The sequence below is a fragment of the Ctenocephalides felis genome, unplaced genomic scaffold (assembly GCF_003426905.1).
Source record: "Ctenocephalides felis isolate EL2017-DRISC unplaced genomic scaffold, ASM342690v1 CF-g0.4_SCAFFOLD_01886, whole genome shotgun sequence".
In the NCBI taxonomy this organism is placed as follows: Eukaryota; Metazoa; Arthropoda; class Insecta; order Siphonaptera; family Pulicidae; genus Ctenocephalides; species Ctenocephalides felis.
In genome coordinates this window covers 5,384,304-5,406,507 of record NW_020538040.1, presented here as the reverse complement: position 1 = coordinate 5,406,507, position 22,204 = coordinate 5,384,304, and the positions used below count along the sequence as shown (strand labels likewise).

The 22,204-nt window shown below is 29.4% G+C and overlaps 1 protein-coding gene across 1 annotated transcript; it reads left to right on the top strand.

The window, feature by feature from the left end:
• Positions 1 to 2,254: 2,254 nt before the first annotated feature.
• LOC113378530 (mucin-5AC) lies at positions 2,255 to 18,853 on the top strand. Its single transcript, XM_026619071.1, has 8 exons — positions 2,255 to 2,425; positions 2,709 to 2,849; positions 3,388 to 3,486; positions 10,418 to 10,882; positions 12,619 to 12,805; positions 12,892 to 13,092; positions 14,766 to 16,362; positions 17,921 to 18,853. Exons 1-8 carry the CDS (start codon positions 2,255 to 2,257, stop codon positions 18,816 to 18,818), a joined length of 3,759 nt encoding a protein of 1,252 aa, XP_026474856.1. The 3' UTR covers positions 18,819 to 18,853.
• Positions 18,854 to 22,204: the final 3,351 nt, after the last annotated feature.

The window sequence follows — 22,204 nt, the reverse complement described above, 5'->3', positions numbered from 1 at the left end:
TAATTCCTTATACTTTAGCTGTGAAGTTTGATATTATACTTTAGCTGTGAAGTTTGATATTATACTTTAGCTGTGAAGTTTGTTCAAGTTTGACCGTTGGAGTTTGAATTTGAAATTTACATCTTTGATTGTAACATAGAAGTAAATTGATTGTTATCTTAATGTTATCTTATGGTAAGATAAGAGAGCTGGTACAAAGAATTAAAATATTTATTATTTTAGTGACTAGGTATTGTTTATTAATCACTTGTACCCAATATGGAGTAATTTATAAATATGCATATTCTGTGATAAGTTTTAACTCTTATTTTACTACTTAAACTAAATATAAGATATTTATAGATTTACCACGAAAGTTTATTAAGAAAAAAGTATTGTTTATTATTTGTCATTTTTTATATATTTATAAAAGGACTTTTTGAATATGCGTGCTTGCTCTCTTATTTTACAAGTTGCTTAAAATATAAGATAAGATACTTTTTTCAATGCAAGTAGTCTTATGTATTATATATTATATTTTGAATTACTGAGTTTTATTGCATTTATATTCTTATTCTTCTTCTATTATAAGTCTAAGCTCATCAGTAGAGTTTTTTTTTGAATTTTTTTTTTCATTTTGTTTGTCAGTAGAGTTTCTTTGTCTTTTCCTCAGTTTTTGACGGTTTTTAATTCCATTTTTGTATTATCTAAGTACAATTTTTTGTCGTTAATCATTTTTTGTTTTAGTAGAGTTTTTGGTAGAGTTCTTGTCTTATTTTATTTTTAGCTTCTTCGTCAGTAGAGTTCGTATTTTTTTAACTTTTAGATTTGTTGTCAAAAAAGTTCTTTTTTATTTTAGTTTGCTCGTCAGTAGAAGTTCCTTTTGTTTTTATATTTTCAATTTGCTCGTCAGTAGAGTCCCTTTTGTCTTTTATTTTTATTTTGCTCGTGATTAGAGTTCCTGTTTTTTCATTTTGGAGTTTGCTTTTCAGTAGATTCCTGATTTTCCTTTTTTGTTACGAGAAGTGATTCAATTTTTTTTAATGAAAATTAACTTTCTATTATTAATTTGCTTGTCAGTAGAGTCCCTTTGCTCTTTATTTTGGAAATTGCTAGTCAGTAGAGTCCCCTTTTCTTTCAATTTTGAGTTTGCTCATCGATTTTCTGTTTCGTTCTAAAAATTCACTTTCTCTAATTAATTTGCTTGTCAGTAGTGTCCTTTTTCTCGATTTTATTTTATTTTGCTCGTCAGTAGAGTCTTTTTTCTCTTCCATTTCTTTTCGCTCTTCAATAGATTTTCCTTTTCTTTTTAATTTAATTATTTTAAGATTGCTCGTCAGTAGTGTCTTATTTTTTCTTTTTTTTTGCTCGTCAATAGAGTCCCTTTCTGCTTATATATAATACTAAAAGTAGTTTATTTATAAAAAATATTAATTTGCTTGTCAGTAGAGTCCCTTTTCTCTCTAATTCAATTTACTCATCAATTCAATTTACTCACCTTTCTATTTTTCAATCAATTACAAAAAATAGTTTTTTTATCAATTTGCTCGTCAGTAGAGTCCTTTTTCCTTTCATTTCACTTGAGTTTTTTTCAGTACTAGTATTCATTTAAAGCTAAAGGCTAAAGGCATTGTGCTTAAGGTGTGAAGTTGGTGGCAAAGTGATAAAGTACAAGCGATGTGAAGTTGGAATTTTGAATGGTTTTGTTCGTTACTTTTTGAATTTCTAAATAATAATAATAGATTTATATTCTTAAAATTAGTATTAGGATTATAAAGTTATTGTTATAAATGATTTAATTTTTGTTATTAAACATTTAAAAATCGTATTTAATTTATTCATATTGTGTTTTGTACATTTATTTATTAATTTTTGTCTTTTTAGCAAAATGTAGAGACAAAAACGACTTTAGAAGAATTAGACAGCGCTAATGCAAATCAAAATGTCGATTTGGCTGCTAAAGTTCATAGTAAAAGATTGGCGACGAGTCCAATTGAAGACACTATTGGAAATCAGGTATGTAAATAATGAAAAACTTCTATGAACCGAATAAAATTATTCATTTTTTTATAAATACTTCCTATCTTTCTAATTTTCAATTCAGTAATTTCTATGTTTTAATGATTTTTTTTATTGCTTTCAAAGTTTTTAGAAAGTCGATGATAACTTTAAGAACTTCATATAACTTCTAGGTTTTTTCTAGTTTTTAGAAAGGCAATTATAACCTCTAAATGTATACTTTTTAGGAAGTAGAGTACCAGATCTACCAGGCGTAATGGGACGACCTGGTGTAGATTTTCCGGCATTTACCGGAATTCCTCAAACACAATTCAATTGTAGAGGAACTCCCGGAGGATACTATGCCGAGCAAAATGTAGAGACAAAAACGACTTTAGAAGAATTAGACAGCGCTAATGCAAATCAAAATGTCGATTTGGCTGCTAAAGTTCATAGTAAAAGATGGCGACGAGTCCAATTGAAGACACTATTGGAAATCAGGTATGTAAATAATGAAAAACTTCTATGAACCGAATAAAATTATTCATTTTTTTATAAATACTTCCTATCTTTCTAATTTTCAATTCAGTAATTTCTATGTTTTAATGATTTTTTTTATTGCTTTCAAAGTTTTTAGAAAGTCGATGATAACTTTAAGAACTTCATATAACTTCTAGGTTTTTTCTAGTTTTTAGAAAGGCAATTATAACCTCTAAATGTATACTTTTTAGGAAGTAGAGTACCAGATCTACCAGGGCGTAATGGGACGACCTGGTGTAGATTTTCCGGCATTTACCGGAATTCCTCAAACACAATTCAATTGTAGAGGAACTCCCGGAGGATACTATGCCGATTTGGAAACGAACTGTCAGGTAAAATTGACAAATAAATATATAAATTGATTGTCTGACAAGTTATTATTTTAGTTGAATCATAAAATTCATTTTACATATAAATAACTGCATTTAAAAGCGTACAAATTACATAAGCTGTGAAGTTCTTCTTTATTAGTTCAACTGTCAAACGTTGAAATTAATTGTTACCCTCAAAAATCAATTATAAATGTTCATTCTAAAACTATTTGCATCAGTATTGAAAATATAGTTAAATAATATAATACAAAGCACTTACATTATTGTATTAATATAATATCAAATTAATTTTTGTTGTATCTTGTTATGTTTTTATAGAATAAAATATATAAAGAACCGATATTCGATGCAAATAACTGTATTTTGTACTGTACAAAATGCATAAGCTCTGAAGTTGTTTCTTATTCGATGAACTGTCAAACGTCAAAATTAACCGTTACATTTCTAATAGTTATTGTCGGTTCTTTTAATTTATATTTATACTATTTTTTTAATATATTTTATAATATTAATAATGTTAATTTTAATATTTTAACAGGTTTTCCATATTTGTGATGGCGGTCGCAAAATTTCCTTCCTTTGTCCAAATGGAACGATTTTTAAACAGCAAGATTTGATCTGCGATTGGTGGTTCAAGGTAAAAATAAATAATAACTAATTATTTTTATTGCCAAAATAATAATTGCATTATTATTATTTTTTATTATTCAATTAAGGTATATGTAAAGTTCTTCACTACTTTTCTTAGGCCTTATATAAAATAAGACATTCGTTTTTTCCCCTTTATTATATATTTAAGGTAGATTATTAGTAATGTCCTTTTTCCTTTTAATTTAGCTTAATTGTCAGTAGAATTCCTTTTGCGAATTCTTGCCAAAACTTACTTCACTAAAATGAAAAAACTGATATTTGTAAAAAGTATCAAATTTGCTTGCCAGTAGAGTTCTTTTTTGTAAAATATAATTTACTATTCATTTACAAATTTCCTCGGTTTCTTTTTTATTTTAGTTTGCTCATCAGTAGGAACCTTCTATTTTCATTTGATCATTAAGGGCCTTTTCCCCGTTTCTATTTCATTTAGCTCGTCAGTAGAGTCCATTTTGCCAATCTTGTTAAAATTATTTTGCTCGTCAGTAGAGTCCCTTTCTTCTTTTATTTTAGTTTGCTCGTCAGTAGAGTTCCTTTTCTCTTTCATTTCTGTCTGATCAACAGTAGAGTTTTTTATTATTTTAATTTTATTAGTTTGCTCATCCGTAAAGTTTTATATTCTTCTCCCATTTTAGTTTGCTCGTCAGTAGAGTTTGTTTTGTCTCTTAAATTATTCAGCTTGTCAGTAGAGTTCTTTTTTACAACCTATTTGTTTTCTCGCCAGTAGAGTCCCTTTTCAACTCTATTGTAAATTGCTCGTCAGTAGAATCTCTTCATTGTATTATTTTATTTTGCTCGTCAGCAGAGTCCCTTTACGTTTTATTTCGGCCTTTTTCGTCAGTAGAGTCCTTTTTAATTTTCTTCCATTATTAGTTTGCTCGTCAGTAGAGTCTTTTTATTTTTTATTTTTTATTGCTCGTCAGTAGTTTCTTTAGCAAACAAAGTAAAAATATAATTTGCTCGTCAGTAGAGTTCTTTATTTTTTTTATTTCAATTTGCTTGTCAGTAGAGTCTTTTTTAATCTTTTTCTATTATTAATTTGCTTGTCAGTAGAGTCCTTTCGTTTTCTTATTACAGTTTATTAGTAAAGTTTCTCTTCTTTTTAGTTTCAGCTTGCTCGTCAGTAGAGTCCCCTTTTATCTTTTCATATTAATAGTTTGATCGTCAGTAGAGTCCCTTTTATTTTTTCTTACTATTAGTTTGCTTTTTTTTATCATGACTAGAATCTCTTATTTTTCTTTTATTGGCCAGTAGAGTTTCTTTCTTTTTTTAGGTCGCTTGATAGTAGAGTCTCTTTTGCAAATTTAGTTAAAATCAGTTTTTTCATTTCTCGATCGTCAGTAGAATTTTTTGTTCCTCTATTTCGTCAGTAGAGTCCTTTTTTTGCTCGTTAAAAGCTTTTTCTCGCTTTTATTTCATTAGGACAGTTATTTTTACGAATTGTGTTAGAACATACTTTGCTTGTCAGTAGACTCCTTTTCTACTTTTATTTTATTTTGCTCGTCAGTAGAGACTCTTTCTTCATTTATTTCAGTTTGCTCATTAGTAGAGTCCATTTTTTTCTAAAATGGCTTTTTACTAATATAAGAATTTATCTAAATTTTTGTTTTACTTAAATTTTTGGTACTCTCATATCTCATATTACTAGTTTGATCGTCAGTAGAGTTCCTTTTTGTTTTTTCATTTTGTTTGCTCGTCAGTAGAGTCCCTTTTCTATTTTAATTCGGTTTGTTTGTCAGTAGAGTTCTTTTTTTAGTTTGCTCATTAGTTTGGTACTCTAACTGTCAAAACCTAACCTCCGAATAGTACAAATGTCAAAAACACATTAGTTCGACTTCATGTTTATTTTGCCTCTTGGTGTTGCCATATAACAAAAAAACATTTAATGTAACCTTAAATGTATTTGACCATAAATTCACTGTTTTAGTTTGATCGTTAGTAGAGTTTGTTAAAACTGTAAATCACGTGATTATAATTAGGTTGAACAATTATTTAGAAATGCTTAGTGTTATATCCATAGTGTTGCCATATGAGATAAAACATGTAACTCATTATCAGTATATCTATTACACTTTACATACCATTTCGAAAAAAACTTCCTTTTATTTTAATTTACTTGCCAGTAGTTTTTTTTATTTTTATTTTAGATTATTTGTCAGTATAGTCTTTTTTTTATTTTAACTAACTCGTTAGTAAAGTCCTTTTGCTCTTTTAATTCAATTCATTTTTTTCTCGTTTTTTCTTTCATTTAGCTCGTCAGTAGAGTCCGTTTTGCCAATCTTGTTAAAACTTAGTTTGCTTGTCAGTAGAATCACTTCTATATTTTAATTCTGTTTGCTCGTCAGTAGAGTCCTTTTGACATTTTATTTTAATTTACTTGTCAGTAATTTTTCTTATTTTTATTTTATGTTGTTTTTCAGTAGATTTTTTTTCTATTTTAACTTGCTTATTCGAAGAGTCCTTTTGTCCTTTTATTTCACATTGCTTGTCAGTAGATTCCCTTAATCTTTACTTATTAATAGTTTGCTCGTTAGTAGAGTCCCTTTCTCCTAAAATTACTCTTTACTAGTATATGTCGTTCAATGTTTTGTTGAAATTTTTGTTTTATTTAAATTTTACTTTCAACTGTTTCAAAACCTAACCTCCAAATAGCACTTTTTCCACTATTTTTATTTACAAGTATAACACAAGTGCACGTACCAATTATTTTATACGTCCATACCTTTGTGTTGCCATCTATATATATGAAAGAGAACTGCAACTAACACGACGTATTAGTTACAACACTTATAACTCACGAACGGCTGAACCGATTTAGCTGAAAGTTGGCAATAAGATAGTTTAGAGCCAGGAGAAGGACATAGTATACTTTTTATCCCGTTTTTTTTAAATTTCAATTCAAAATTAATTATAAACTATCCATTTAGTTTATTCAATCTATGATTCATATTTTATCCATGTCATTTACTTTCCACTGTCAACCGGTGTTTTTGTTTTGATACAAATATATTAATATAAACTTTTTAATCACCATTTTTGAAAAATTATTAAGTAAATAATATAATTTTTCTAATTACTAGTACTTTTTCATTTTATTTAAGTTTGCCTATCACTAGAGGCCCTTTTTTAAATAGGCTCGTTTTTATTTTATTTAGCTCGTCTGTAGGGTCCTCTTGTTAAATTTTAGATTTTTCCTTTTATTTCAGTTTGAGTTACTCAGTAGAGTTCCTTTCCTCTTTCATTTTAGTTTGCTTGTCAGTAGAGTTTTTTAGTTTTAATTTTGATTTACTTAGCCAGTAAATTTTTTTAATTTTTTTTTCAGTTTGCTCGTTAGTAGAGTCTCTTATGCTTTTATTTTACTTTTGCTTTTCAATCTTTTTTTATCTTTTTCTATTATTAATTTGCTTGATAGTAGAGTCCTTTTGTTTTCTTATTACAGTTTATCAGTAGAGTTTCTTCTCTTTTTAGTTTCAGTTAGCTCGTCCTTTTTAATCTTCTCCCATTTTAGTTTGATCGTCAGTGGAGTTTCCTATCGTTTTTTTCATTTTTGTTTGTTTGTTAGTAGAGTTCTTTTCTATTTTAATTCGGTTTTCTTGTCAGTAGAGTTCCTTTTTTCCACTTACTTTAATTTTCTCGTCAGTAGAGTTTCTGTTATATTCTATTTTAGTTTGCTCATCAGTAGGTCCTTTTTATTCTTGCTTTATTTGATTCTCAGTAGAGTCTCTTTTTTAGTTTGCTAGTCAGTAGAAGTCTTTTTTTAGTTTGGTCGTCGGTAGAGTCCCTTTTATTGTTGCTTTGTTTTAATTAGCGCGTCAGTATTTTTTTGTATTTTGCGCATTAATAAAGTTTCTTTTTTAGTTTGCTCATCAGTAGAGTCCCTTTTTTAGTTAGCTCATCAGTATGGTCTCTTTTATGTTTGTTTTATTTTAATTTGCTCGTCAGTAGAGTCCCTTTTTTAGTTTGCTTATCAGTAGAGTCTCTTTTATTTTAGCGTTATTTCAATTTGCTCGTCAGTAGATTTTCTTTCTTATTTTGCTCATCAATAGAGTTCTTTTTTTAGTTTGCTCGTCAGTAGAGTTCTTTTTATTTTTGCTGTATTTCAATTTGCTTGTCAGTAGAGCATCTATTTTTAGTTTGCTCGTCAGTAGAGTCCCTTGTTTAGTTTAAAAAAATTGTTAAAAAAAATTATATAAGCACAGTCTTGATTATAATCAAGCACAAGTATATTTGCAATATTATAGGGTAATAATTGTAAATATTTTCTAGAACTAGTTGTATTTCTTTAAAAATTCGAAGGAAATAATTTGTATCACACACTTCTAACAATGAGTTATACCAAAATGTTCACAAACCACTGAAACGTAAAGAAATGTAAAAATTTAATGATAATAATAATAAAAATAGATGGCGGAACTTATATTATAGCATATTATATATAAAGATATTTTAATTATAATAGATATTATATTATTGAAATAGTGAAATGAAATGTATATATAAAATATGAAAACTGTTTTTCACAGTCTCTCATACCAGGCACCTATGTCTGACTGAAATATGAAAATAATGTATATATATAATAATACATAGAGCATGGAAAAAATTTTGAAAATTAAAAAAAAATGTTTTAGATGTAACTTAGCGACAAATGAAGGAGTTTTATTCATTCATTTGTTCGCTAAATTACATCTAAAAAACATTTTTAAAATTTTTGAAAATTTTTCCGTGCTATTTCCATACAAAACTTTGATTGAATTGCGCTCTATCTAAACGTTAATATTAAGAGCTAAAACTTTCAGAGAATTGTTTTTTATCAATTTGGAACAATTTGAGCCCCTGGGAGCAAGGAAATTCGAAAATGACCATTTTAAGGACCACCCTAATATATATATATATATATATATATATATATATATATATCTTGATATTGTTTGTTTCGACTTTGAAACATTATATGATACAGTTTTGCAGCCACAAGTCGAAAAATAAAACAAGAACGTAAATATAAATCTTTTTAGTACGTTTCGAGCTATTCTGCTAGCTCATCATTCAGCTAAAAAAACAAACAGAGTAATAAAACAAAGTAACAAAATACAATAAAACAGAATTAAAATTAGTAATAATATAATATTAATTTAGTAATACTTATTTCTGTTTTGAAAATAAATTTTATTCACAGATTTTTGGTTTGCCAATGGGCTCTAGTGTTAGTCCCCCTCTTGCTGATTTGACTTTACAACTTCTAGAAAATTCTGTTTTGCCTAAACTTCCTGTTCAACCCTTCATATATTTTAGATATGTTGATGACATTCTTTTGTGTTTAGATAATAACTATATGAACCATACATTGAATTGTTTTAACTCTTTCAGTAAACATTTGCAGTTCACTTGTGAACAAGAGGTTGACAATTCTATTAGCTTTTTAGATATTAAAATTATTAGATTTAATAATAACAAAATTTATACAAACTGGTATCAAAAGCCAACTTGGTCCGGTCGTTACATTAACTATTTTTCCTTTCATTCCCGTTCGATCAAAATTTCTATTATTATTTCATTAATTGATAGAGCTATTCTTTTAAGTGATTACATCTTTTGGAACAAAAATTTAAATTTAATCCGCGAAATTCTTGTAGACAATTCATATCCGTTAAAATTAGTTAATAATATTATAAAAACCCGTATGCAGTATTTAAATAATAATAAAATTAACACGAATAATAATAACCTTTCGTCACCTATTGATACTAGTTCAATAAATTCTTCATCTTTTCTAAATCGTTATAAAGGTATTATTTCCTTACCATTTTTAGGCACTTTTACTTATTTTTTAAAAAAGATATTTTCTGAAGAAGGTTTTCTTTTAGTTTCCAAATTTGAAAATACTCTAAATTCTTTGTATACTCCTTTAAAATCAAAAACACCACAAAATAGAATTGTTGACTCCGTTTACAAGGTGAATTGTAATGATTGTGAAAAATTCTATATTGGGGAGAGTTCACAGTATATATACAAAAGAATGCTTCAACATAAATATAATTCAAATAATAAAAATCAATATAAAACAATGCTTTCAGACCATATGCAAAATTCTAAACACACATTTGACCTAAACAATCCAGTTATTTTATATATTGAACAAAATGTTGACCTGAGAAGATTTGCTGAATCTGTTTTCATTTTTTTAAATTCTGATTGTGTTAATAAGAGAACTTCTTCTTCCTTACTTTTTGACAGCTATCAAAATTTAATTAACATATGTAAATCTGATTTATTTTAATATTTGAACAATTTTTTTACCACTTGATATTTTCTTTTATTTTCTTTTATCTTTCATTCGATATATTTCGATTACTTGATTTCATTTTTTAAAATTTTATATATATATATATACATATTTTTTTGTTTTTTGTTCTTAGAACAAAATATTCATATTTGTCAAATTTTACACAAAATGCTTTTTTGAATGTTTAATAACTTACAACTTTAATAACTTGGTTTGGTATGTATAATTTTAATTCTGTTTTATTGTATTTTGTTACTTTGTTTTATTACTCTGTTTGTTTTTTTAGCTGAATGATGAGCTAGCAGAATAGCTCGAAACGTACTAAAAAGATTTATATTTACGTTCTTGTTTTATTTTTCGACTTGTGGCTGCAAAACTGTATCATATATATATATATATATATATATATATATATATATATAATTAAAAAAAAATCATACTGAATACTGTCAAAATGACATGTATTTGCTGTTCATTCAGGCGTTTTACACATAAACTGCATCGATCCCTTAGTGTTGCCATATGCGATAAAACATGCAACCGAAAATAGCAATTACTATTACAGTAACATGTTCAAACAAAATTAAGTAAATTATGTTATATTTATATTTTTTCATTTTCTTATTTTTTTCAGGTCGATTGCCACTCCACCAACCCTCTACCAGCCTACGAAAACTCTCACTCAATCCCCATAATATCCTTACCCTCCTTACCCTCCAACGAACCTCTTCTCCTCGAAGAACAACTTCACGAATCCGCCGAATTCCATTTAAACCCCAAACCATCATCCTCTAGAACCAACAATAATCGCCAATCCACCCATCATCCGAACCACCAATCCACCCATCATCCGAACCAATCGTCTCAATTCTCTCGCAAATCTTCCACCGTGACTCCGAACCGGGGAAAGATCCATTACCAGGCGGAGAATTCGAGGAAATTTACAAACTCTAGGCAATACTCGAGTTTTGAATATAGTTCGGAATATGAAAACGATGATAGTTCGTCGGAGAGCAAAAAGGGAACGAGACATTCGACTAGTGTTAGTCTGCCACATTATACGGATTCGAATAATTATAGGACAAGTGTCACTGCTCAGGTAAGTAAGGGATAAGTAGAAGGGATTTTTTGACTTTGGGAGGGAAAAAGATGTTTTTACTTGTTTTTTTTTTCAGGTTACTATTACATTTTTTTTTATTTTTCATAAAATATTTTTGTAATTTTGGATTAAAAATTCAAAAAATTCAAAAAAAAATTACCCAGGCTAAGCACAGTCTAAGCGCCACTCTGGTACAAATGTTGCACCCGAGTGCGTTTAGACTGTTTATGTACTGGAACACTTTTTCAATTTTGTGAAAACTATTGAAAATGTGAAAATGCCGCCAAGTTAAGCACAGTATAAGTGAAAATGTCGCACAGAATTATTTGCAAATGCGTTTAGACTGTGACTGTACGGGAGCACTTTTTCAATTTTGTGCAAAATTAGGCAACTATTTTTTTTTCAATTTGAATGCGAAATGAAATGACGATTGTTATTGTTGATTTGCTCAGATATATTTGAAAACGTTTAAAATTTCTCGAATATTTCATTACGGTACGGGAAGTTCCAGCAATTTGCCTTGAGACACGATGCCATACACCACTAGTTACTTTTGTTATTTATTATATTATATTTTATTTTAATTTTCTTATCCGTAGAGTCCCTCTTTCTATAATTTCAGTTTGCTCGTCAGTAGAGTTCTGTATTCGTTTGTTTTGAGTTTGCTCGTTAGTAGAGTTCCTTTTTTATTTTCTACAATTTATTAATTTGCTCGTCAGTAGAGTCCGTTTTTATTATTTTCTAGATTATATAATCATTTGGTCGTAAGTAGAGTTCTTTTTTCTCTTTTATTTCAGTTTGCTCGCCAGTAGAATCCCTTTTCTTTTAATTTTAGTTTGCTCGTCAGTAGACTTCTTTTTCGTTCGATTTGAGTTACTAGAGTCTCTTGCAAACACAAATTAATATTTAATTTAATAATAATATTGAATATTTTTCTCGTCGGTAGAGTTCCTTAATATATTATTCAATCATTTGCTGGTTAGTAGGTTCTAGGATGTACATATTTAAAACGTTTTCAGATCATCTAGAACATTTTTAGTCCATCAAGAACATTTTTCAACTATTTAGGATATTGCCAGGCCCTGCAAACTGAAATAAAAAAGAAACTCTACTGATGAGCAAACTAAAAATGAAAGAAAAGGAGACTTTACTGACGACCAAACTGATATAGGGTAAAAGGACTCTACTGACGATGAAACTGATATTATAGGGTAAAAGGACTCTACTCATGATCAAACTGACTAAAACTAAAAATCTCTACTAAAAATCAATAGAGTCTCTATTGAAAATTAAAGTACAGAATAAAAGAGATAGAAAGAAGAAATTATATTGATAGAGAGAGAAAGACGCAGAAAGAGAGTACAATTAAAAAAGATAAACATAGAAAAAAGAGATAGAGATATATTTTTTAGGCAAGCACAATTGGCAAGGTTACATGTAAAAAAAGTACTCTTGGTAAATCAATTTTTTATTTGCTTTTCAATTTAAGATTTCTAACCCTTACTTTTTACCTTTTTATCAATTGAAGCTTTTTGAAAACGAAGATAAAAGAAAATGGATACAGATGAAAAGAGATGTAGTTCCAGGGTTCCAGAGCCCTTTCATTTTTATACTTTCTTCAAGTTACTTTATAATTTATGCTTTCTTGTCAATTTATCTTTCCTTCAGTTTTCCAATTGATATTATAAAGTGGTGTATATGTCAAGAGTGAATTCTAATATGTTCTTTATCTCCAGGTTCACAATGAGAGGTTGAAACCATCTCGCAAGAACAACAACGACGACGGTTTTATCGAAGGCAACCAAAGGAACTTTTACCACTACTACAACGCCGATGGTTCCAACTCAAGTTCTACTTTGGAATTGATCAATTACAAAATCGAAACTTCTACAAAGACCCCTGTAAATCGAGGAAGCGGGAAAGGTCTGACTTTAATATTAATTATTTTAGAAAAGAAATAAAGAAATTGGACAGCTTGATATATGTTAAATACTGTTTCTTTTCCCTAGGAGCCAAGAAAACCCAAAGAAAACTGCAAGAGGAAGTCTCGACACCTTTATCCACAACCACTGAGAAAATCACGACAAAAAAATTTGAAGAAAGTCTTTTAAAAAAAGAAGAGCAATCCAAAGTCAACGAACATGCCATGGGCATGATCAAAACTTTGCAACAGTTGGAAGCTGATCAGGAAGGACCTGAGAAATTCTTAGGTAAATAGACTATAACATAGTTGTTGTAATGATAATAATATGTTATCCTTCTTTCTTGGTAGTAAAAACTGTGAAATTTCTATCTATTTGCTGTGCGAGCAGGCGCATTTTACATATAAAACCGTATATATACAAAGATGCAGTTATCATAAGATTGTGTCTTGCTTTGTTTATATGTAAAATACGCCTGATTGCACGACAAATAGTTAGCACTCTCTCAGTTTTTGGTATCAAGAATGAAGGATAACATAACGTTGCCATGACAAAAAGATCGATGACTAATAATCGGAATTTTAGTTTGATCATCAGTAGAGTCTCTTTTTGCGTCAACATTTATTTGAAAGTCTCTTTTTAATATTTTGCTCTAATTTGCTTATATTTTACACAGACTTATGATGCTCGTCAGTAGAGTCCCTTTCTATTCAACATTTGTTTAAACGCTTCTCTTTAATATTTTACACAAATTTCATTTTCTCATCAGTAGAATCCCTTTAATATTTTATCTTTTATTTTAATCCGTTCTGTTTTCTAAGTTTGCTTGTCAGTAGAGTCTCTTTTGTCTCTTATTTTAGTTTGTTCGTCAATAGTATCTTTTTTCTTCTAATTTTACTTTAACCGACAGTATAGTTTTTTTATTATATTTTATTCTAATTTGCTCATCAGTAGAGTCCTTTTTGGTTCTTATTTGCAGTTTGCTCGTCAGTAGAGTCTTTGTTTCTTTCTTATTCTAGTTTGTTGACAGTTGAGCCCCTTTTGTTTTTTAATCCAATATGCTCGTCAGTAGGTTCTCTTTTTGTACTAATATTTTTTTTTTTAAATCTTTAATATTTTTTCAAGTTCAAGTTTTTGTTTTTTCAATGATTCTTTTTAACATTTTGCTCAAATTTCAGTTTACTCGTCAGTAGAATCCTTTTTATCTCTTATTTCAGTTTGCTGGTCAGTAGATTCTCTTTTCTCCCCTATTTTAGTTTGCTCTGCAGTAGAGTCCCATTTGTATTTAATATTAAGTTTGCTTCTCAGTAGAGTCCTTTTTGTATCGTATTTTACTTTGCTCATCAGTAGAGTCCTTTTTTCGTATTAACATTAACTTAAAAGTTTAACTTTAATATTGTGTACAAATTTAATTTGCTCGTCAGTAGAGTCCCTTTTTCATATTAACATTTCTTCTAAACGTCATTAGAATCCCTTTTGGATTTTATTTGAACTTTGCTCGTCAGTAGTATACCTTTTTATATGATTTTAATTTTGTTGACAGTGGAGTCCCTTTTGACTTTTATATAAAATTTGCTCGTCAGTAGAGCCCCCTTTCCTTTCCTATTTTAGTTTGTTCGTCAGTAGAGTTCATTTTAATTCAATTTAAGTTTGCTCGTCAGTAGAGTCCCTTTTGTCTTTTATTTTAAGTTTGCTCGTCAGTAGAGTCCCCTTTTATATATTATTTTAGTTTGCATATCAGTAGAGTCCCATTCGTCTTTTATTTTAAGTTCGGTCGTCAGTACTAACAATTAAAAAAAAACAATATTTTAAAAAATTTAATTTGCTAATTTAAAATTTGTTAATACAAAAAAACTCTACTGACGAGCAAACTTAGAAAAGAGAAAAAAATGACCACTATCTCTCGATAGGTTAAAAATTGATGGTTTCTAATTAACTAATTGGCAAATTTATATTTTCAGGAAGCAGACGTGTAGGTCTAGACATACCCCCAAGTGCGAGCCCTCAGACAATCCGCACCCTTGCCGAATACTTCGCGACAGCCCCCGATAACTTCATCACCAAAGCACCATTCAGCACACCTCAAACCACCAGCAAACCATCCACCACAACCACAACTACATACAGTACAGAAATACCAACAAGTTCTGCAGCTACCACAAATACACCACCAGAAACCACCGCGACACCGGCTGTGGTCGAATCTGCACATTTGAGTAAAAGCACTTTAGATAAATACGTAGAGCTATTCGCGGAAAAACCGAGGAACTTGACTTTCGATGATAAGGATTTGGTTAGGAGTGGCGAAGGCGGTAATGATTTGGAGGTGCAGCAGAGCTCGGGTCCTTTGAACTATGCCACGGGTAGTGCGCAGATTCGCGAGCTCGCGCAGGTGTTCACGCACGCTTTGTCGGCGTATTTGCAAGATCCTGAAACTTTCAGACGTGTCCTTGCTGAGATTCGACCTACAGAACCACCAGCTCTGTTTAGTAATGAAGTCGTGGATGTGAGCACAGTGGTGACACCTACGAATGCTACTGTGAAACACGAGGAGGAGATACTGGATTTCTCCGATGTATCCAAGACGACAACCAAAAATAATGCAATTACAACCACGACACCACCACCACCAACGACTTTTATACCGAACGTTGAACAAAACTCTGTGGTTAACAAAAATAAAACACCGGGCTCCAACATTATAGCAGATGTACTAGAGAAGTCTGAGTCGCTATATTATGACCGCCAAGGTAAAAAATTAGGACCAGACGACGAGGCAAGCCCGACATTATCTACTATCATTGTCTCCGATTCCTGGATGTCAGAGCAAAACGATACAACAGACTACTTTCCCCAAAATAAGACAGAAAGTCACAACCCCGCACAACCCTACGGACAAGGTGTACGGCACCAGAACAGCACCCCAATTTCAATAGCTTACCCAACTTCGTTGGCTGATGTCCAGGCTATACCTTTGCACTGGGGCCAAGACCTGGCCACAATCAAAACACCCGAAGACAACGCACCCGAATTAATAATACCTGCTGTAGATTTAATACCGCCTTCGGGCGCTCAGCAAAACATCTTGGAACCCAGCGGCGAGTTTTTGCCGCCCGAGGTCGAGCAAACCACACACTTTGCAACGCATAGGCAAGCCAAATCGGATAATAGCGAACAGTTGCAGAGGTCACAAAGCCAGAGCTTTGTACCCAGGGGTAATGTGCTGGATTATGATGTTGGGACCAAAAATTACAACCCGGTAGAGACTACGACACCGGGGGTCTTTACGACCCCGGCTACGGCCCCGGGCGCCGTGAGTACTACACAGGCACCGATTACGACGACAGCGAGTTTGTGGACTACATCGGCGACTGTTGGTGAGTTATGGAGGAGTACGATATTTTTGGATCCTTTGACGATAAATCAAGAGCTGGAGGAGGATAAGACGGTGACGCCTTCGCCTCATACATATTTGCCTAGGAGTACTACTTTGTCGTCGGTTACGCAGCCTATACAGACTACTGTGGTGCCTGAGCAGAGCACGGAATTTGGTGCCAGGTAAGGATTTGATGTTTTTTTTATTATTGTAGGTTATAAATTAGGGTTTCTAAGTTTTGTTAATTTGAGCTTTCAAACTAGCTGTAAGTGGAATTCTGTCTTAAGGCAAATTGCTGGAACTTCCCGTACCAAAACTTATTATTTTTTTAAAAACGATTAACATTTTTGAAAAATTTTTACTTCGAAAAAATTAGATTTTTGAGAAACTATAAATTTGAATTTTTTTTTTATATAAAGTTTGCTCATAAGTAGAGTTCTTGTTTCTTTTTTCACTTTGCTCGTCAGTAGAGTCCCTTTTGTCATTTATTCCAGTTTGGTTCGTCAGTAGATACCATTTTATCTTATATTTTAGGTTTGCTCATCAGTAGAGTTCTTTTTTCTCTTTGCTCGTCAGTAGAGTCTTTTCTTCTCGGCCTTCTAACTTTTGTCAATTTGAGCTTTCAAATTAATAATTTCTTTCTGCTTATTTATGTCTAACTTCTCCTTTTATAATTAATTTTTTTTAAATATAAAATTCATGCTTTCTTTCAATTTTACACTTTCTTCTCGTTGAAACTTTCTAATTTTTAATATTTTTCAATTAAAACTTTTTTGTTTAGAACTTCTTTTTATTCTTTTTTCATTTTGCTCGTGAGTAAAGTCCCTTTTGTCTCTCGTTCTAGTTTGCTCGTCAGGTGCCGGATTGTAAATTATTTCAGTTTGCTCGTCAGTAAAGTCCTTTTTTGTGATAACAATTTAAAAAAAATCTTTGATAAATTATAAATTTAATTTCTTGTCAGTCTGTTTTTTTTTCTTATCTTATTTTGCTCGTCAGTATAATCCCTTTTTGTACTAACAATTTTAAAAAAATTCTTTGATAATTTATAAATTTAATTTCTAGTCAGTCTGTTTTTTTTTTCTCTTATCTTATTTTGCTCATCAGTAGAGTCCCTTTTTGTACTAACAATTTAAAAAAAAATTTCAATATTTTGCACAAATTTAATTGCTCGTCAGTAGAGTCCCTTTTTGTATTAACATTTTTGAAACCTTTCTTTTTGATGCATATATTTAATTTACTCGGCAATAGTGTCCTTTTTGCTTTGACATTTATTTTCTTTTCAACATTTTCGTCAGTAGAGTCCCATTTTGTTTTAATATTTATTTATATGTTTAACTTAAATATTTTGTATTACATTTTAAGACTATTTTGTCTTATCTAAAAGTTTGCTCGACAGTAGAGTTATTAACTTCCCGTAGGGTAAGTTGTTATAATGGGCCGAAAATTGGAATTGAAAATTTTTGCATTTCTCGACGTTTTGAAGGTTTCTGAACATTTTGGCTTTCTTTAAGAATTCAACTTTCTTCCATGTTTCATACTTTCTTGCACACTAAGACTTATTAATTTGTACTTTCTTTAAGAAATCAACTTTCTTCAAATTTTTCATACTTTCTTGCTAACTGAGACTTATTAATTTGTACTTTCTTCTTTTGTGCTTTCTTTAAGAATTAAACTTTCTTCCAATTTTTCATACTTACTAACTAACAATAAGACTTTTTAATTCATACTTTCTAATTTTAGGTCAGGATTTGATAGGCGCACATCGAAATTCCCGGCTGTCTGGGACGATACGATACACACCACTTTGGAACCAAAAATCGAACCCATATATGACAGGCGCACCAGCACCACCTATGAACCAACCACAAGCACCACATTCGAACCAAGTGCGACCACTAGATCACCTTTTACCTACATACCGACTGTACCAACGGTCTCCGACTTTCCCACAACGTTTCAACCCGAACTGAGCACCAGTTTAACGAGACAAGGTAAAGCCTTGGCATCAGTCGAGGTAATGGAAAAGCGTGCACAAGAAATGTTCGGTAAATTAAACGCAAGCACTGCAAACACTTTAATGAACGTTATGAAGCATGCTGATTCAAATACCACAGTAAGACGTTTGATACTCCTGTTAGTCCAAACTTGCGACGAGGACATAGATAAGACCGTCGAGGAGTCACGTGCTGCGTTACTGGACGCCTTAATCAGCATGCCTGTCGAAGACAAAAACTTAGACGCTTTTAAAAAAAATTCCAAAACATTTATACACGAAACGTTGGAACCACAGGAAACCATAAACCATCGCAAAGGTAAATCATTAAATTTCCTGACAGACGTCAATAGCATTACAGACACCAAGCAAACTTCATCTACTACGATTATACCTGAAACTACTACTACGACGACTGCAGCGCCAACCACGACTACAGAGCCATCTTTTACCGAGAGTCCTTCACCGCCATCTGTGACGACGTACAGGAGCAAAACGCATAGGAAGTTTATAGTGCATGCGATAGATGGCGGTAGCATTAATTCTAATGAGAGTTTTGAGGAAAATGGCAGACATAATAGTTCTGATTCGCGTGCTTTGGAGCTTCTTAGATCTTTGTATAGTTTGGCGGCCAAATGGGGATAATTTTGGAGCCAGAGAAAGGTAATTGTGTGTTTTTTTTTGTTTTGTAGTAGAAGAGTTTGAGGTTTTGAATGGACAAAAAGACAAAAAGAGATAGAGTGATGTAGTAAAAAAGATACAGCAATACTGTAATAGATAGAGAGATATTGATAGAAAGACAGACAAAAAATATATCTAGAGAAAAAAAATAGATAGGGACAGAAATAAAGATATAAAGACAAGAGATAGAGGGAAAGAATAGATATCGGTTTTTATTTTGATATTTTCCCTAATTTATACTTTCTTTCTAGTTTGACTTATCTAATTCCTACTTTTTTTATATTCTGTTTTTTTTAATTAAACATATCTAACATATCTAACAAATTAATTAAACATATACATATATATATATATATATATATATATATATATCCAAATAAATAATTACAAAACTAAAATACTAAATTTTAAATAAACCGAATATAAGGATAGTGATAGATAAACAGAAAAGATATATGTAGAGACAGAAATAAAGATAGAGAGACAAGAAATCAAATAAAGATTGAGAGAAAGAATAGATATAGACTTAAATATTAAAATAAATTTTTTGCCTAATTTATACTTTTTTTCTAGTTTGACTCGCCTAACTCATATTTTTTTTTTACATTTTATTTCTGTTTTTAATTTAAACTTTCTAAATAAATTTATTCTGCATTTATATATATATATATATATATATATATATATATATATAGAGGAATAAAAAACAAAAATTCCACTCATTTAACTTCACTTCAAAGATCTTATATCATGAAAGTTGCATCTTTAGGAGATTATTTGCGGAAAGTTGTCTTATTCTTATGAACGTTTCTAGTAGTGTTAACATTAGATCAGATCACAACCTATTACATGATTCTCATTTAAATTTTTTATACTTTTTGACAAACAATTAATATCGACTTCCATTTAAGATTAATAATTTAAGCTTTTACATCCAAACATATAAAAACACACACACACAACGTATGTGTATGCCTCAGATTTAGTTAGTTTATTACCAACAGCCGATCTCATAACATCGAGAGAATAATATTGTTTGGTGTTCAAATAATAATTTAAAAAAAGACAAAACTTATAGTAATTTTGATTTACAAAATTTACCTAATCGGCTGAAAAATAACTCATAAATTCAATTTTTGTTATAAACCTTGTTTAGTGAAAAAGTGCTAACGTATATTCAAACATACAGGTAATTAATTCAATTTTGTCATTAACCTTTTCTTAAAATTTTCCATAACTTTCAAAAAAAATTTATCATTTTTAATATCCTGTTATATAATCCATTCATTTATTTTTATCATTTTCATTTTGATTATATTATCATATTTCTGTACATTATTATTTTTTTTGCAATTGATTTATTATTTAAGAAAAATCCATTTTCTTTTCTTAAACATATTGTTTGCTTAAATCTCATCAAGATCTTGTTTCTTGACAGATGTCCTGAAGATGGAACGTACCTAGTTCCGAAACGTCGACAGTAAATAAATAAATAGATAAAGAAATAGTTTATTTAAAAAACTATTTTGTTTTTTATTACTTTTTGGATTCTTGTTCGAAACTTTACAATATATATATATATATATATATATATATATATATATATATATATATAACTAAATTTTAAATAAACCGAATGTCATCTCGACTATATCTTACTCTGTCACTCTCACTAGTTGTGTATATGTCGTTCTCTTTCGCTCTTGAAATTTGTCGTTCGCATCGCTTTTGTTCATTCAAAACCAAGTTTATAAATAATATATATATATATATATATATATATACATATATATTTATATTTATATATATATATATAAATATATATATATATATATAATTCAAAATTCCAAATTTTAGATATTTTAAATTGCGTTAAATTTTTATATATTTTATTATTATTTTTATTGATTAGTATTAATATATATATATTCATTATATAGTAAAAATAATTGATTATATATATATATATATATATATATATATATATTCAAATATTTTTTAAATAAATAAATTAAATAACAAACTAAAATACCATACAAAATTTCTTAAACACTAATAATCTAGTGTTTGATATTATGTTTTCTAATTTATTTAAGACGAAGTGAAACTTCTTAGGATATTGTGAAAAACAAATAACTAAAATTGTGTTAGAATAAATAAATAAATTCGAAATTGTTGGTTGTCGAATGTGAAATGTCATTCCTAAGAAGTTTTACTTCAATTGTATTATTACTAATAATATTACAGATGAAGACGCAAATAAACTAAATTTATAAAAATTACAATTAATGTGCCTTACTAAATATTCCCGTTTGGTAAATTAGAAAGCATATGTTTTTATGAATTTTATATTTTATATTCTTAAAGTTTATTTTTGCTGCAAAAACTCTACTAAAAGATATGTGCTTCTTGATTTATATTTTTAAAATTCGGCTTTCTAATTTTTTAAATTCTTTTTTTATTTCTTTCTTTTTATGCTTTCAAAATTATACTTTTATTACAGATTTTTATTCAAACTTTGTATTTACTAATTAAAACTTTCTAACTTAACTTTCTACTTTCTTGTTTCATATTTTCGTGTCGATTGAAACTTTCAAATATACTTACTTTTTACTTAATATACTGACTCATTAATTTAAATCCATTTTTTCAATATTTTACTTTCTAAATTTGGCATTCTAACTATTGTTATTCTAAACTTTCTAATTTATTCTTTCTTTCTGCTTAATTATGTCTAGCCTGTCTTTTTTAACTATAAAATTCATGCTTTCTTTAAACTTTAAACTTTCTTTTTTCTCGAAGCTTTCTAATTTATACTATTTTTCAATTAAAACTTTCCATTTTTATTTTTCTTCTAATTTCTTATCTAGACTTTCTCTAGTATATATTTTCTTCCAATTGAATGTTTTTATTGAGAATTACTTTCAATTTTATATTTCTTTTTAATTCAGGCTTTCTATTTATTATATTTTTTCTATTTCAACTTATTTTAAACTGTTTTTTGTTTACATACTTTCTGCTTTTCTATCTTACAATTTAAACTATATTATTGATGCTTTCTTTCATTTTTAGGCTTTCTTTCTAATTTTAAAATTCACGACCGTATTTTTATATATAATATTTCTGTCACAACTTTCTTTTTACATTTCTTTTAAGTTATGATTAATGAAAAATTATACTTTCCAATTTTATAAATTATATTTTATTTGTATCAAATTTTAAGTTGGACTTTCTTCAAAATTTGTGCATCTTTCTTATTAGGCTATTTTATTTATACCTTTTAATTTGTTGCGCCAATTACAAAATAAACTTTCTAGTTTGAGCTTTTTTTAAATTTTGTATACTTTCTT

Bases quoted from the DNA above. Each gene is read 5' to 3' on its own strand.
- LOC113378530 (XM_026619071.1), top strand. From the start codon at position 2,255: ATGGGACGACCTGGTGTAGATTTTCCGGCATTTACCGGAATTCCTCAA. The intron at 2,426-2,708 runs GTTCATAGTAAA...TATACTTTTTAG, and splicing joins ATGTCGATTTGGCTGCTAAA to GAAGTAGAGTACCAGATCTA. The intron at 12,806-12,891 runs GTCTGACTTTAA...TCTTTTCCCTAG, and splicing joins AAATCGAGGAAGCGGGAAAG to GAGCCAAGAAAACCCAAAGA.